This window comes from Onychomys torridus, chromosome 3 (assembly GCF_903995425.1).
Source record: "Onychomys torridus chromosome 3, mOncTor1.1, whole genome shotgun sequence".
Lineage (NCBI taxonomy): Eukaryota > Metazoa > Chordata > Mammalia > Rodentia > Cricetidae > Onychomys > Onychomys torridus.
In genome coordinates, this window is record NC_050445.1 from 110,948,510 (window position 1) to 110,965,986 (window position 17,477).

A 17,477-nucleotide genomic window follows, 5' to 3' on the forward strand; every position below is an offset into this window, starting at 1 on the left:
TAATGAGTAATTAAGGGTTAAGGAAAAAACCCTTGGGGCTCCTGGCCCAAAGCACCACCGGCCATCATTTGGTCATACTCTTACACCTAGTTGCAAGAAGTAGGAAGAGAGGTTCTAGTGGGCAACCATCTGCCCACTTACATAAATATTTAAGTTTGTGTCCGATCCTGCTTGATCCTTAACTCCTAGTGCACCACTTTTGTTGAGATTCTGTATACTTAGCAATGGTTGAGTCTAATGGCAGAATGCACAGGAGAAGGGAAGGCTAATAGAGTGGGCTGACCATGGCCCAGATGCATAACCAAAATGACTGCTGAATGGATAGCCAGAACAAATGCTACACCTGACTGGGATGCCGTTGAGGTGTTTACCTTCATAAATCCTGTATCCCTGGGGGCTGGAGAGATGGCTCAGTGGTTAAGAGCACCAGCTGCTCTTCCAGAGGTCCTGAGTTCAATTCCCAGCAACCACATGGTGGCTTACAACCATCTGTAATGAGATCTGGTGCCCTCTTCTGGCCTGCAGGGACACATGCAGACAGAATACTGTATACATAATAAATAAGTAAATAAATAAATCTATTTAAACTGTATCCCTGAGCTTTGGTGCAGGGAGTGCTTTGGGACAAGAGCCTGCCCTCAGCTGTCTGCTAATAAAGGTCTCTAAATTTGGCCTTATATGCATGGGGGTCTGTAACATTCTTGCCTGGCCTGTGACATGGGTACTCTCCTTAAGGCCAACTCAATAGGAGAGCCCACTACTGTTTCTAATGCCCATGTCTCTGCCAAGTGTCTCATGTAGTCTCTAACTCCCATCTGCTCCTTACCTCCATATTTGATTTTCTTCTCATTACTCCCCCACACCTCCACCTAAGCCAGAGTTTCTCTATGTAGCCCTGGCTGTCCTGGAACTCACTTTGTGGATGGGCCTTGAACTCAAAAGATACTCTGCCTCTGCCTTCTGAGTGCTGGCATCAAAGGTGCTCAACTCTTTTCTTTAGTTTTTGAGGCAGGGTCTCACTATGCACCCCTGGTTGGCCTAGAACTCTCTCTATAGGCCAGGCAGTCCTCCAACACATAAAAACCGACCTTTTTTGCCACCTGAATGCTGGAATTAAAGGCGTGGGCCCGCAAGTCTAGCCATAAGTTTGTATTTTAAAAGGGTGGTCTCTGTCTTCTGGGAATGTGTGGAGAAAGCTCTGATTTATTGGTTCACACGTTTCTTTCACGATCACATTCATCCTGTCAGTTTCTTGGGAACAGTCACCTTTAGTAAAGTATAATGGTAATTATACATGTTTCCTAAATGGAGGAGGGAGGAGGAGCACCATGGTCTCAGGCACTGTTCAGCTCCAAGTAAATGACAGGCAGCCGTGAAAAAGCCTCCCGGGAAGGCAGGTTTGCTCCCCTGGCTCCCAAGCCAGCACTGGCACCTGAAGGTGTGTCAGGGACCCGGGTCCACGCAGGCAACAGTACTCCCTGCAGGGCCCCGAGTGGCTGCGAAGACTCAGTGCGTTCAGAGAGGTAGGGGAGTCATTTTCAAAATGGTCATCTGCTGCCATAGAAGGATCAGGAAGGACAAAGACAGGTGAATCTCTGACAGCTGTTGCCACGAGAAGAAAATCAAACGTTGACAGACTCATTCTCGCGGCGCAGGCGTAATCCTGGCCACTGCGTGAGACGACCCACAGGACAGACGCCGGCGGAAAGCCGCCCACAGAAGCGCAGCTGCGTCCCTCGCCCCTCCCCCGTTCTCTCATCCGCTTCCGGTCCTTAACTTCCGGTCCTCTCCCTTTACTCTTCCGACAAAAGGAGCAGTTTGTCAGCTATTAAGAGTTTTCCGTTCCCGCGCCGGCCCGCCAGGTCCGGGACGTCAAGGCAAGCTGTGCAGCGGCGCGGCGCCCCGGCGCCCTCGCCGGCACCATGGTGAGTGCAGGGGAGAGGGAATCGGGCACGTGGCCTCGGGAGGCCCGGGCCAGTGTGCGGCCTCGGGGTCCCTGGCCTGCTTCGGGGTTCTTTTCCCTCTTGGCGTAGGTGTTAGAAATTGCAGGAGAAAACTGAGCTGGGGAGCTGAATTACATCTCGGTGGTTCAGTTTGGATGAAACACATTATCGATAGGACTGAATAGGCGGAGGTCCTGCCCAGATGTTCTGTCTTCACAGATATGAACTTCTCAAGGGAAGGGTCTTCACACTGTTGCTTACCTAATGCCCAAGACAGCGTCTGGCATTCTCTAGACAAGTGTGCCATCACCGTGAATGAATGACTAGCATGGGCTGAAGTGTTGAGAGGTTGTGATTCTCAGTTTCATTCGCTCAAGAAGTATTTAATATGTAAATATGAAATCACACATAGTGTTGGTAAAAAGAGGCGTGGTTACTGTAGTATTTTCAAAGTGATGACCCCATGGAGGCTGGAGAGATGGCCCAGTGGTTAAGAACCACTTCACTTAAGTTCCCAGCACCCACATGGTGGCTCACAATCATCTGTAATTCCAGTTTTAGGGGATCCAATACCCACTTCTGAAGTTCGTGGGCACTAGGTACTCACGTGGTATATATATGCAAAATATTCATATACATACAAAAATCTATATATCTATCTGTATCTCTATATAGTAAAAGTCCCCTTAAAAGCATATGGAGTTGCTTTCACGCTTCAGAATTTTGTTGATATCTTTGAGGTCTAGTGTTGAGATCTGTGTAGTCTTATCCACAAAATCAGCCCATTTTGGTAGATATTTACCCATATGCACATATCCAAGTATGTTTATGAAACAGGTATAAGTATATACATAACCATGTAAATCTATATACAAGGTATGGGCATTTATTCAAATATATAGGCCCTCTTGCCAGTCTGGTGTGCTTTACAATACCAAATAGAAAAAAAAAAGCCACTATTACACTTTTTTTGGGGGATGATATTGTATACATTTATAGGTACAAACAGATACATAATCTATTAAATAAAAACATACACAAAAATTTAGGAAGTATATGATGCCGTGGAATGGTTACAGAGGATGTTTTGAGAACCACTGAGTACTGTTAGTACAGAATCCTAATACGCGGAAACAGTGGCCTGGAAAGCAGCTGTTTCAGAAGGAAGGTGTGTCCCACACTGCTGTCATGTTCATTTATTCACCATCCACCTGCTGAGGTTCTTTCAGAGGTGATTGGAAGGGAGAATCTGAAGGGCAGGTTAAATGAAGCTCATGGTGCTGATTCTGTAAACTATCTGATTATCTCCATGCATTTATCTGAATAAGTCATCACAACATTATAAGATATTCGGTGTGAGCCGGGCAGTGGTGGCTCACACCTTTAATCCCAGCACTCGGGAGGCAGAGCCAGGCGGATCTCTGTGAGTTCGAGGCCAGCCTGGGCTACCAAGTGAGTTCCAGGAAAAGACAGGGAAACCCTGTCTTGAAAAATAAAAAACAAACAAACAAACAAAAAGTAAGGTATTCGGTGTAAAGGGAAACGTCGGTTTTCGTGAGACCATGTCTCAGTGATACTGAGAGGAAGAGCTGGGAGCAAAATCCAAGTCCCATATTTAGCAAGTAGTTTGCAACCCCAACCCAACTGGAAGAGATGTGTTGTCTTCCTGAGCCTGTGGTTTAGGGATCATTGTCTTAACACTGATGTGACAGCACTTGTATAAAAATTGCTTTGCAAAAGCCGGTCTTGGTGCTTCTGCGTCCCACTGGCAGGGAGCAACCAGCTCTGCTGTTGGGTCGGGGCTGTGCATGGTGGTGCATGGAGCAGCCAGCTCTGCTGGTTTTGGGTCGGGGCTGTGCATGGTGGTGCATGGAGCAGCCAGCTCTGCTGGTTTTGGGTCGGGGCTGTGCATGGTGGTGCATGGAGCAGCCAGCTCTGCTGGTTTTGGGTCGGGGCTGTGCATGGTGGTGCATGGAGCAGCCAGCTCTGCTGGTTTTGGGTCGGGGCTGTGCATGGTGGTGCATGTGAGGCCCTAGGAGGGGTGGGAGAGGGATCAGAGAGATTGATGGGTATGATCACAGTGCGTTCTACACATGTGCATGATTACAGAAAGCAAGTAATTTAAAACATAACACAAATAGAAAACAGCAGAAGTGATAAAAGGCATTCTAGGGGCTGAGGAATTGGCTTGGTTAAAAGCGCTTACTGTTGGTGCAGAGGACCCAGGTTTGGTTCTCAGCATCCACATCAGGTGGCTTACACACATGGTGCCCCTACAGTCAAGCAGATACACACACATACGAATTTGAAAAAAAAATAAATAATTTTTTTAACCATTTAAAATCATCATTTCAAGTCAACCACAAGAAGAAAAACAAATATTCTAAACTTAGTGTTTTCTTCCTTTGTCTCCATCTAGGCCCGAAATGCAGAAAAGGCTATGTGAGTATTAACTTCCTTGGGGCTGAAAATTTTGAGATTTAATTAGAAGCACAGAACTTGTATGTGATCCCTTTGGTAGGAGTCTTTCTGGAAGCGGTTTCTTCTTTCCATGTGATAAAATAGCATATCTGTGTTTGCTTGTGTTTTTTTTCCCCTTAATGTTTTCTGGTATCTTATAGAACTTATCTTGGATGAACATTTTCCCACCTGTGGATAGGCTGGGAATGACTGCAAGGGCATCCATGATGTTAATCTTTGAACATTTCTGTATATTGCTTATCAAAGTAGTCTGATAAAGAGTTTCCCCATAGTCTATATATGCAATATAGTTAAAGTAGATACCTGAGTGTTCAGAAACACAAATAGTGTTGGAGGCCTCTCCCTTGGAACATAAAAATCCTTAACTACTCTGGTTTCTTTATTACTGGTCACACTAATGACTTTAGATGTGGTCATGAACAGACCTGCCCCATCCAGGAACTTGAATGATAAGAAATCTAATGGGTTTTTTTGTGTCCCTGGCAGGACTGCCCTGGCAAGATTTCGTCAGGCTCAGCTGGAAGAGGGAAAAGTCAAGGTGAGTGAAATCTCATCCCCTGGGAAGTGTCGAGCAGAAATACACTGAAACCTCTTGGACAGGCTTCAGACTCCATATGTTCCTGTTATACTTGTTAAAGAGTTTGTACTCTTGAACTTCTGGTGTTCCTCTCTTCTGTTGGGGCAGTGTGATTATCTGGTGTCTACTTTTTCTATTTTTTTAAAAACTTATTTATTTTTATTTTATGTGCATTGGTGTTTGGCCTGCATGTATGTCTGTGTGAGGGTGTCAGATCTTGGAGTATAGACAGTTGTGAGCTGCCATGTTGGTGCTGGGAATTGAACCCAGGTACCCTGGAAGAATAGTCATTACCCTTAGCTGCTGAGCCATCTCTCTAGCCTCACTTTTTTTTTTTTTTTTTTTAATTTATTTATTATGTATACAGTGTTCTGCCTGCATGTGTCCCTGCAGGCCAGAGAGGATGCCAGATCTCATTACAGGTGGTTGTGAGCTACCATATGGTTGCTGGGAATTGAACTCAGGACCTCTGGAAGAGCAGTTGGTGCTCTTAACCGCTGAACTATCTCTCTAGCCCTTTTTTTTTTTTTTTTTTTAAATCTAAAGTGGTGTATGGGTTCTCCTATTATTCTAGCTCTAATATTGACTATAAGAAGGTAGAGGGTGGGCTTGGAGAGATTACATAGTTGGATGTATTTATTTTAACTAGACACAGTTCCTCGAGTAATTATGTTTCCTAAGAAGGGATTGTAGGGTAAGAGTTGGGAGTTGAGTACCCTCTAGCACTGTGACTTCAAGTATACTTAGAGCACTAACTAGTTCAGGTTTCAAGCCTGAATTGGTTGTGGGTGTTACTGAAGTGTACAGAGCCTAGTGACGACATGTGTTACTCCTTCTCCTTAGGAACGAAGACCTTTTCTTGCTTCTGAATGTACTGAGTTGCCCAAAGCCGAGAAATGGAGACGACAGGTATGTTCTGGGGAAACCTGATCTCAGCAGAAGTGGCATGCTTTTGCTGGTTTCTCTTTATCTCAGTGATTATTAACCGGAATTTTAATCTTGCTTTGAGACTGGGTCTCCCCTTGTGTTCCTGGCTGTACCTATGTATGCCAGGCTATTCTCTAACTCACCGAGATCTCTGCCTCTACCTTCCGAGTGTTGGGATTAAGGTGTGCATTACCACTGCCCAGCGCTGTTTCTGTTTTTGAGACATGGTCTTGCTTTGTAGTCCTGACTGGCCTTGAACACAGATATCTGTCTGCTTCTGTCTCCCCAGTTGTGGGATTAAAGGTGTGCTCTGCCACACCTTTTGTATTTTTGTTAGTTGTGAATTACAGTTTTCCTTTGCTTTCAGATATGTTAAAAAATCATGAAAATGTACCTGTTACTATTTATTTCCCTACAGATCATTGGAGAGATCTCAAAAAAAGTTGCTCAGATTCAGAATGGTAAGCTGACTAACCCTGTAAAGTGTTCTAGAATACACAGTTAGATGTAGGGACTTCAGCCCTCCTTTCCTAATGACCAGTAAGACAAGTACATAGGGAATTAGCAAGGCCATCGAAGATGTGAACATTGGCCCAAGTATAGTGCATGCCTGCAATCCCAATGTAAGGCTGGAGTGGAAGGTATCCTCACAGCTACATAGCACACACGAGGCCAAAACAAGCATAAAAAAATCTGTCAGTCAGTTTGACCTAGATGACATTTATAGAGTAAAGCGCCTGATAACATTCCACTTAACTTTTTTATTTTCCTTTTTGAGACAGGGTTTCTCAGTGTAGTCCTGGCTGTCCTGGAACTTGTTCTGCAGACCAGGCTGGCCTCCAACTCAGAGATTTGCCTGCCTCTGCCTCCTGAGTGTTGGGATTAAAGGTGTATGCCACCACTGCCTGACATCTGCTTAACTTTTTTTTTTAAATTATATTATTTATTTAAAACTTTTTTTTTTTTTTTTTTTTTTTGCCAGAGCTGAGGACTGAACCCAGGGCCTTGCGCTTGCTAGGCAAGTGCTCTACCACAGAGCTAAATCCCCAACCCCCCTAAAATATTTTTAAATTTAAACCTATTTTGATCATATTCTTCCCCTCCCCCAAGTCCTTCCAGATCCTCCCCCTCCCTACCCATTCAACCATATCCAGCTTCTACATAGATTTTCAAAATGTCAGCAAGAAGATACTAAAACACATTAGAAGATCCTAAAACACATTAGAAGATCCTAAAACACATTAGAAGATCCTAAAACACATTAGAAGATCCTAAACCAGCATCAGCTTTGCTTTGGGAAGACTGGCTGCTTTGAGGTTCTTTCTGACTATAGGGTTGCACATCCTGAAAATGGGAGTCGTGGGTCTTTTTCTTGCTTAAGAGGCTAGAATATAGGAATGGAAGTTTGTAAAATGTGTTTCCATATTTGCTCTACTTGGTATTATTATTAGTTATAGTTTTTTTTGAGACAAGGTCTTGTTAAGTTGTTTAGGCTGACCTTTGAACTCTCGCCCAGGCAACCAACCTTTGAACTTTTTTGTTCCTCTTTCCTCAGCCTCCAGAATAGTGTGATGGCTATGCACTACTGATACATCCTTTTTTTTTTTTTTTTCCTTTAGGTTTTTCTTGACAGGGTTCTCTGTTTAACAGCCCTGAATGTCCTGAAACACTCTTTGTAGACCAGCCTGGCCTCGAATTCACAGAGATCCCCCTGCCTCTGCCTCCCAAATGCTGGGATTAAGAGTGTTCATGACCAGTCCAGCTGATCTTTTATTTTTAAAAGATTTGTTTTATTTTCAGTTATGTGTATGCTTGTGTGTGGATGTGGATGTGGGTGTCTACCAAAACCAGAAGAGCACATCAGATCCCCTGCAGCTGGAATTACAGGCTGGCCTCAAATTCACAGAGATCTGGGCTGCCTCTGCCTCTAGAATGCTGGGATCAAAGGTGTGCACCACCACACCATGCCTTTTCTTATCAATTTAAAGGATCAGTTTTATGGAGTAGACCATTGCCGTGTTGCTGTGTCCATTGTAAAGCTATGGCATTGAGTACATGTATTGGAAATACTGGCACTCGTTGTTTTAGGGCACGGCATCTTGAAGAAATGATACTAACAGTGTTGTTTTCTAGCTGGTTTAGGGGAATTCCGAATTCGAGACCTGAATGATGAAATTAACAAGCTGCTAAGGGAGAAAGGACACTGGGAGGTCCGCATCAAGGAGCTGGGTGGTCCTGACTATGGAGTAAGTAGTGTAGCCCAATGGTACCTGAGACAGACTGTGGAGGGTATGGCAGGGTGTCTAGCTGTGCACTGCCTGTAGGTTCAGACCATGACTATCCCAAAGGAGCCAGCTGATAGTGACAGAGGGTTGAGAAGCAGCCGTTACATGTGGGCAGAGTTCCTGTGAAAAGGATGGTGGCATAATCCTGAACTACTGCATGGCTCAGGCCTCGGCCTAGGCAAGGTACATGTTTACAGTGACCATGGCCACCTCACATGCTTTCTTGAGCTCCCCAGAGACGTTCCTATCTGTTGTGGGTTTTTCTCCCTTAGTATCATGATTATAGTAAGACAAGTGCACCCAGACTTTTTTTTGAGACAAGGTCTCTTATGTAGCTCTGGCTATACTGGAACTTACTGTGTAGATAAGGCTGGCCTTGAACTCACAGATATCCATCTGCCTTTTCTGGGATCAAAGTCTTGCACCACCAATCCTGGCACACATTTTAAATTTAGATTGTGTGTGTGTGTGTGTGTGTGTGTGTGTGTGTGTGTGTGTGTGAGAGAGAGAGGGAATGAAGACATGAGTGTTGGTGCCCATGGAGGTCAGAGGAGGAGTCTGAGCTCCCTGGAGTTAGAGTTGCAGGCAGTTTTGAGCTGCTGATGTGGGTTCAGGGGATCGAACTCAGATCTTCTGCAAGAGCAGTAAGTGTTTCTAAGGTCTGAGCCATTTCTTTAGTCCCAGCATACACACTTTTTACTGCAATCTGGTGTACACAAAAGCACACTGAGAAAGTCTGTGATGTACTTTGGCATTTTCCATTCTGTCTTATTTTGATATTTATTATTTGTTTGTTTTTCTTTTGAGACAGGGTATCATGTAGTTCAGATTGGCCTCAAAGTAACCAAGGTTAGCCTTGGACTGCTCCTTCCTTCCTGGAGCTCATGAGTGCTGGGGTTTCTGGCATGTTCCACTATACCTGTTCTTTTTTTTTTTTTTCTCTGTGTAGTTTTGGTGCCTGTCCTGGATCTTGCTCTATAGACCAGGCTGGCCTCAAACTCACAGAGATCTGCCTGGCTCTGTGTGCTGGGATTAAAGGCATGCGCCACCGCTGCCTGGCTCACTATACCTGGTTTTATGTGGTGCTAGGGATCGACAGGCTTGGCAAGGCCTCTATTGATGGAGCTAGGCCCCTTGGTATGTTATTTTCTTTTTTGACTGTTTTTCTGTTTTTCTTGAGACTAAGTCTCACTCTGTAGCGCAGGCTTTATATAGTCTAACCTAGCCTTGGATTTGTGGCAATCTTCCTGTCTCAGGCTCTTAGGTGCTGGGATTATAGGCATGCAACACCACACCCAGCACTGTGCTGAGTTTCATCCTCATCCATGTTGATTTTTTTCTTTTGGTTTTTAATTTTTCTTAATGACATTTACTTATTTATTTATTATGTATGTGTGTGTGTGTGTGTGTGTGTGTGTGTGTGTGTGTGTGTGCGCGTGTGTGTGCGCGTGCGTGCGCGCGCCTGTTCTGTAGAGCACCAATGCACTTTTGGTGGTCAGAGGACTACTTGTAGAAGTCACTTTTTCACTTCTACCATATGGGGCCTGGGGAATTGAACTCAGGTATCAGGCCTCCTTCCTTAGCCCTCTCAGTGCTGAAATTAGAGGTGTATGCTACCATGTCAGACCTTTTTTTTTTAAACTTTTTTTTTTGTGGTGCTGGGGATTGAACCAAAGCTATTTGCATGATATGATAGACAAGCACTCTACTCCTGATCTATGTCTCCAGCCTTAGGTTAATTTTTAAGGGGTTTAAAAAAATCCACAAATGCTTTTCTGTATGGAGTGTTTTCAATGTATGACCATTATTATCTCAAAATGTATTTGTAAACATAGGAAAGTAGTTTTATGTATCAGATCCATTTTCCTTTTTCTTTCCCAATAAGAAAGTTGGCCCTAAGATGCTGGATCATGAAGGTAAAGAAGTTCCTGGGAACCGTGGTTACAAGTACTTTGGGGCAGCAAAGGATTTGCCTGGCGTCAGAGAGCTGTTTGAGAAAGAACGTGAGTAGCTCGTGTTTGAGAAGGCCGTGGCCTTTAGTCCTTGCTAGTGAGTAAGAGAGGCGTGCCGGATGTTATGCAGTGTGGATTTATTGTGTCCAGATTTTAAAAACAGCTTTTTTATTTTTATTCTTAATTTTATGTTATATTTTTGGAAAATGGTCTCATGTAGTCCAGGCTTTGAACTCCTGATCTTTCTGCCTGCACTTGTTAGAATTGTAGACACCTAACCTGGTTGTTTTAAAGACTTTGTTCTGTCTGGCCTCAAACTGGCCATCTAACTTCAGCCTCAGCCTTCAGAGTTCTGGGATTACAGGCCTGTGTCACCATGTTGGGTTTTGTTGTTGTTTGTTTGCATTGACTTTCATCCTTCTTTATTGTAATTAAGGTTTATTTGCTGGTGTGTCTGTGTGTGTGAGGGTACATGTGTGTTGTAACATTTGTGTGGTTATCAGAGGACAACCACAGTTCTCTGCCTCCACCACGTATGTCATCAGGCCCCGTGGTAAGTCCCTTCACCCACTGAGCCATCTCACTGCCCCATTTACTGCTTTCTAAATGGGTTTAATTTTTCTTGTGTGTTTAGAATTGAACCCTGGACTTAAACAAGGTAGGCAAGCACTCTACCAGTGATTTACGTCTTCAGCCCTCAGCATAGATTTTTGTTCATGTCTTTTTTTTTTTTTTTTTTGGGTCTTTCGAGACAGGGTTTCTCTGTGTAGCTTTGGAACCTGTCCTAGATCTCACTCTGTAGACCAGGCTGGCCTCAAACTCACAGAGATCCGCCTGGCTCTGCCTCCCGAGTGCTGGGATTAAAGGTGTGCGCCACCACCACCCAGCCACGCTTGTCTTAAACTTGTGAGCTCAAAGCTCAGTTGGTAGCCTGCCTCATGAGTGGTGTGCATAAGTCATTCTTACCCCTTGCTGATCCAATGCAGGACTCCAGCAGAGATGACTGGGAACAGTATCTTCGTGTTTCCTTCTAGGCCGCTGTCAGGGCTTATTTTATCCATATCCATAAAGATTAATCAATCCCAGTTGCCTGTACTTTCTTTCACGTGACTGTACTTGAAAACTAGTCCTTGTGGTCAGCAGGATGGCGGTCCTTTTTTCCCTTCAGCCAGTGTGATGCCCACCCTTTCACAGGACAGGAACTGAAGTGGCAGATAAAATGGCCGTTACCAACTGTGGGCAGGGAGTAGAGGCCTGCCAAAACATGGCTGTCCCCTACCTGCCGTGTGTGACACTCCTTGATGTAGCACTTAAAAGCTGCTGCATAACTGGTTGTGAAGAATTAAAGTGTATCACAGGGCATAAACTGATGGTGATGCACTTGCTGAGCATGTGTGGGGAGGCCCTGGGTTTGATTCTTACAACCAAAAGGAAAATGTGGTGTGAATTAGTCATACTTTAACCATTCTATTGGTAGTATTGGTGTGCCTTTCTTTCCAGTTCTCATAGTTAGAAGATTTTTAAAAATTATTATTATTATTATTTTTGAGAAAGGGTTTTTCTGTGTAACCCTAGATATCATGGAACTCTGTAAACCAGGCTTACCTTGAACTCAGAGATCCACCTGCCTTTGCCTCTCAAGTGCTAGATTTTGTGATTTAAAAAAATGATGTGTATGTTTCTGTGTGTGTAGGTGAAGCACATGTGTGCTCCAGTGTACATGTGGAGTTGGTTCTCTCCTGCTGTCCTCATTACTGTGCACTCTAGGCTAGCTGGCCCTCAGGCTTCTTAGTTCTCCTGTTTCTGTTTCTCATCATGATGCACTAGCAAGCACTTTGAGCTGCTGAGTCATTTCCATGTTTTGTTTTGAGACAGGGTCTTAGTGTATAGCAGAAGCCAGCTTTGAACTTGTTATGTACTCTCTCACTATTTCCTGTTTATTTCTGTGATTAATGAAGTTGATAATTTAATTACCAATGGAAATGTTCACACATTTGCATTTTTTCTTAGATTTTTCTGAGATTATATTTTATGTGTATGGGTGTTTTTGCCTGGATGTGTGTGTGCACATACAGTGTCCCTCAGAGTCCAGAAGAGGATGTTCGATCCCCCTGGATATGAAGTTGTAGGTGGTTGTGAGCCATCATGTGGATGCTAGGAACCAAACCTAGGTCCTCTGGAAGAGCAGTACTCTTAACCACTGAGCCATCTCTTTAGCCCCCACATTTCTCTTTCCTTAGTGGCCGACTTTCATTCTTTCACAATGTTAGGTTATAATCTTCATTTGATTTCCCTTTGATAAACACAGTTGTGCTCTAGATAGTTGTCCTCAGTCTGAATGCTTTCTTCAGAATGCTCTCCTTTGCCCTTCTTAAGGTTTCTTCTTCTGTATATTTGTTTTGTGTCAGTCAACCATTTCCTATGCTGTTAAAACACTTTGTAAAACAGCGGTTTCAGGATACCCACGCTGACATTTATAGTATTAGGTTATCCCTAGTGTTTTCACTATTGAATGAGTAGTTCTGTGTTGTATTTCTCTGCCTATAAAACCTTATTATGGACTTGTGGGTTTGAGGGTGTTGCTAGAAGGTGCTTCAGAGACTGAACTGGGGACCTTGGGCTTGCTTAGCACAGTTCATCATTGATCTAAATCTCCAGCTCTGTTTATTTAAACCATATGGGTTCCATTTATTTACTTGTTACTTATCTATTTTTGCAATGCTCAGGATTGAACCCAGGGCCTTGTGGCAAGGGTTCTAATCACTGGCCTATACCCTTAGCCAAGGGTAGATTTCTTTAGATACTACTCATCGGATCAAAACTTGAACTTAAGAAAGGTGTTTCCACTCTCTTGATCTCATATATGATATAGAGAAGTGCTGTCTTTGTGGCATTTCCGTGGCCATGTGTCATGTGTGACTTCAGTGCTGTGTGGAGAAAAGTTGTGGCTCAAGGGTGATCTTGATGAGAATCTAGCTAAGTTTCTGCCATTTCTTGTAGCCCTCCCTCCTCCCAGAAAGACACGTGCTGAGCTCATGAAGGCGATTGACTTTGAATACTATGGTTACCTGGATGAAGATGATGGAGTTATTGTGCCTTTGGAACAAGACTATGAAAAGAAACGTATGTCCATGGGCATGTCACTATAGCTGCCACCTGACTTCTGTTCTCTCTGTTGAAAACAGTTTTAAAAAGCACATGATACCAAAAGCTGCCTTTTATTATTGCTACGGGTCTTCAGTGGGCTGGTAGTAGCTGACAGCTAGGTGGCAGGGGAAGCAGTCAGGTCATGCTAGGCTCAGAACAGCAGGTGAAGCCACAGATCTTCTTTCCTCAGTCCTGCTCCTGTTGCTGGGAGGTCACAGTCTAGATCCTTCTAAGCTAGCTTTTCTTGAACTTGTTTAGTAGTACCCATGTTAGTGGCTTTCAGATCTTCTTGCACAACTGACAGCTTACTGACAGAGAGGGAGGTAGTGTCTGTACCAGTGAGTGCTTCCTCCCTGCAGAGCATACCATGCAAGCCTGAGGTGTGTCCATAACAGTTCCCATAGGAATTTGGAAGTGCATAGTGAGGGTGGGACCCAGCATGTGTGTGACAGTCAGCCAGTGGAGAGGATTTGGAGACACTATTACAAAAATTGCCTTGTATCTACATAGAGGCATTGTAGAACAGACTGGGTGGAATCAGGGTGTCCTTTTCCGGAGGGGACATCTTGGCCTTCTAGCCGAGTAAAGTCTTTTTCAATACCCTTTTTCTCCTTGGTCTTCAGTCAGAGCTGAGTTGGTGGGAAAATGGAAAGCAGAGAGAGAGGCTCGCCTGGCAAGGGGAGAAAAGGAGGAGGAAGAGGAAGAGGAAGAGGAGATCAACATCTATGCTGTCACTGAAGAGGAGGTACTGGCGTGGGTCCTGTCTGGTGCTCATTGTCCTCTTCTCTGAGCTCCAGAGTACACCAGGGAGGAGGCTGGGTCATGGCTCAGAGCACAGGGAGGTCCCAGGCAGGAAGGGCTGAGGGAGCTCTCTTTAGCTTCCCTCTAACAGATCAGTTCTCTCGAATGATGTGTGGCAGTTTATAAACCCAATTGAGGTCACATAAGCTTTAGTCCATGACCTCAGCGCTTCTGTGAGCCACAGAAGTGAGTTGTCTGTATTAGTCTTCTGTGGTCTTCCACACCCATTTCACAGATGGAGACAGGCCCATGGGCTTCTGTAGACGCTTGTGACCAGGGATGGGGCTGTGGTCCACACCTCTATGCAGAACCTTTGGGCTCCAGACTCTTCTGTTGAGTCCAGCATGGCCTTGCTGCCTGGGCCAGTTAGAACACATCTGATTTGCTGTTCTGAGATGAGGCAGATTCTCCATGTAGTTGAAAGAACTTGCTTGTACATCATTGGCAAAGAAGCAGGTTTGGAGACAGTTTTGATGACTTAGTGAATGTGTTACAGGATACGGAAGTTCCCGCCTAGATCCAGCTGACCTGCAGGAGAGCTCAGTAAAGCATTTAAAGCACGATGGCAGCATGCCCTGGGCTTTCTCTGGGTGACAAAGAAATGCTCGCTTGATTCTTCAGGTGTTTAGTTAGTGGCTTCTGTGAGCCACGCTCAGCCACGTGCAGGAGCAGAGCAAGCAGCATGTGCTGGGAGATGCATGCTGTGCTGAGTGAGGACAGATGGCAGGCCAGCGATGGAGCATAGACAAGTGAAGAGCTGCTGTGATGAGGCCGAGGAGGAGTTCTCCCTGAATAGGCCTTGCCTTTATTGTAAAAACAATGGAAAGGATTTCTTTTTCCTTTTCAATAATTTAAGCTTTGTTTGTTTGCTTGTTTTTATGGTACTGGGGGAAGTAAGCCCTCTACCACTGAGCTCTGTCCCGAGGTCTCTCTTTTTTTTTTTATATAGGGTTTTACTAAGTTGTTTGAGCAGGCCTTAAAAACTACTCTCCAGCCCCACAGTGCTTTTGTTTTTATTGTTAACTTTAGAGACAGGGTCACTCTGCAGCCCAGGCTGACTGGAACTTGGAGCAGGCCTCTTGCCTCAGCTTGCCAAGTGTAGGGCTACAGGTTCATGCCACCAGGCCCAACTGAGGAACACTGTCTACAGAGTATGAGTGCTTCTGTCGTGGTGACTTGCTCATGGGTCCTATGTTGTCTTCTGCAGTCTGACGAGGAAGGCAGCCAAGAGAAGGCCGGGGAAGACGGTCAGCAGAAGTTCATTGCTCACGTTCCGGTGCCTTCGCAGCAGGAGGTAGGATGGATGCTATGCCCAGTAGAGCCATTCCGCCAGCTAGGCTCACCTTTCTGGGTGGTCCTTGTCCTTCCATTCCACTCTGCAGCCTTTGAGCCTGACCGTGTAGAGCTCATTGTGTATGCAGAGGTGTGGGATCCGTGAAGGGCAGGACCCTCTTGATGGAACTGATAGCATGAGCTTTGACTGAATCTTCCCAGAGGGAAATGGCTTTCAGTTCTTGCAGTCTTAGAATAAGTCTAGTGAAAGTCAGACTCCTTGACTGTGTCCCTGCAGGTATTCCCTGCTTAGGTTGTGGTAGAGGTGGTGGCTGGCCTTGCTGAGGGCTGACTTCTTCATTGTGGGTGTTCACAGATCGAGGAGGCGCTTGTACGGAGGAAGAAAATGGAACTGCTCCAGAAATATGCAAGTGAGACCCTGCAGGCACAGAGTGAAGAAGCCAAGCGGCTCTTGGGGTACTAAGATGAACCAGAGCCCTTCTCAGACTCTGGGAGATGTGCTGGGTGTGCTTGTGACACCCTGGGCTTATCATCCTCATAGCTACCCCAGGCTATAGCTGGGCTGGCCAGGCTGGGAGGCCCTGTGCCTTTCTCATCTTGCATATTGCCTCCCTCCTTTTCTGGATGTGTGAGCTGGCCTGAAGGTGAGGCCCTGTCCCTGACTTCCCCATAAGCTGCCAGGGTACTGAAGACTAGCCATCACTTGTTACAGATGTGTTTGCTACCATACAGATCCATTTATTTTTAATTTAGAATGTGTAAAATCAACTCTCTGTCTGAAAACTTATTCTGCCTTGTACTATGATTTTGGGAGAGAGAAGGATTAATTAGTAACCAACATTAAGAATGCATGATTTTGTTTTGTTTTGTTTTGGAGCTGAGGATCAAACCCAGGGCCTTGTGCTTGCCTACCACTGAGCTAAATCCCCAACCCCAAGAATGCATGATTTTTATTCAAATCATATTCAAATTCAAAGACATATCTTCTCTGGAAAACTGAAATGATGTGTCTACCCTGAGATGGAACTCCACTGTCAGCAGTAAAGCCATCCCTTTATGCTGGGCTCTGCTTTATTTTGCCATGGTCCCCCTCTGTGAGAACCTGCTTCACCCTCTCCTGTCTTGAGGACAGGAATTCTGAGTTTGCAATCTTACTTTTATAACTTGTTTCAGAGAAAGCTGTTTTTATTAAATATTTTAATAAGAAAGGAAACATATGTACCTGGCCCTTGTCCTGTGGCATACCTAGACTGCGATGACATGATGTCAGTCATGGAAGGCACTGAACACTGTGTGTGTGTGTGTGTGTGTGTGTGTGTGTGTGTGTGTGTGTGTATGGGGGTGGGGTAGAGTGGGTGGTAGTGCCAGGAATGGTACAGATCCCAAGGCTCCACCTGGCATGAGCATACAACCAGCTTATATTCACAGCTTCACAGCTGAGGATGGCTATGTGCTGGCCTTTGTGGGTACGCATTGTAGACCCTAAGTGACTGAATCCAGAGCACCACTTTAAACTGAGTCTTTGCTACCTAACAGGAACCTCTTGCAAGGTCTCTAAGCCCGAGCAGTGTGAGCCGCAGGTCTCCTGTTCTGAGGGTAGTGGGAGCATGTGGGAGGCCAGGGTCACAGTAAGTGGCAGGGATCCAACCCAGGCCGAGGGGACAAGGGTCCTTGGTTTGGAGAAGCTTGTCCCATGGAAAGGATGTGGGCTGTTGAGGGGCTGGGGAGAGTGTACTATGAGGGCAACATCGTGGTGGACGGCAGAGCCCCATTGGCCTTTGTTGGAGGTGAGTCAAACTGACTGCTGGCTGAGTCGGGTCGTAAGGACACAGGCCGTCATGGTTGGTATCCATCATCTTTGTGGTGCTTTTTCTCCCACTTCCGTTTGATTGGGGCCTTATTTTCTGAACTAGCTTTGGTGATACACAAGGAAAATAGGATGACATATGGGCTATATATTTAAATAAGTTCAGAAAGAAACAAGAGGCATAAGATGCAAAAGAAATGAGGAAAGAAATGAAGAGAACAAGGTTGTCTTTCTACCCACTGGGGAGTGGGGGGCAGCTCTGAA

General features: G+C 45.1%; 1 protein-coding gene across 1 annotated transcript; it reads left to right on the forward strand.

Moving 5' to 3' along the window:
• The first annotated feature begins 1,777 nt into the window (after positions 1-1,777).
• Positions 1,778-16,304, forward strand: Isy1 (ISY1 splicing factor homolog). The gene is made up of 11 exons (XM_036180934.1): positions 1,778-1,925; positions 4,363-4,385; positions 4,911-4,962; positions 5,845-5,910; positions 6,347-6,389; positions 8,062-8,174; positions 10,099-10,216; positions 13,166-13,288; positions 13,936-14,057; positions 15,321-15,407; positions 15,762-16,304. Exons 1-11 carry the CDS (start codon positions 1,923-1,925, stop codon positions 15,867-15,869), a joined length of 858 nt encoding a protein of 285 aa, XP_036036827.1. The 5' UTR covers positions 1,778-1,922; the 3' UTR covers positions 15,870-16,304.
• The last annotated feature ends 1,173 nt before the right edge of the window (positions 16,305-17,477 follow it).

What these genes read in the sequence shown, in the direction of transcription:
- Isy1 (XM_036180934.1), top strand. An exon ending in CCGAGAAATGGAGACGACAG is followed by an intron (nt 5,911 to 6,346) that starts GTATGTTCTGGG and finishes ATTTCCCTACAG; the next exon opens with ATCATTGGAGAGATCTCAAA. An exon ending in AGAGCTGTTTGAGAAAGAAC is followed by an intron (nt 10,217 to 13,165) that starts GTGAGTAGCTCG and finishes CATTTCTTGTAG; the next exon opens with CCCTCCCTCCTCCCAGAAAG.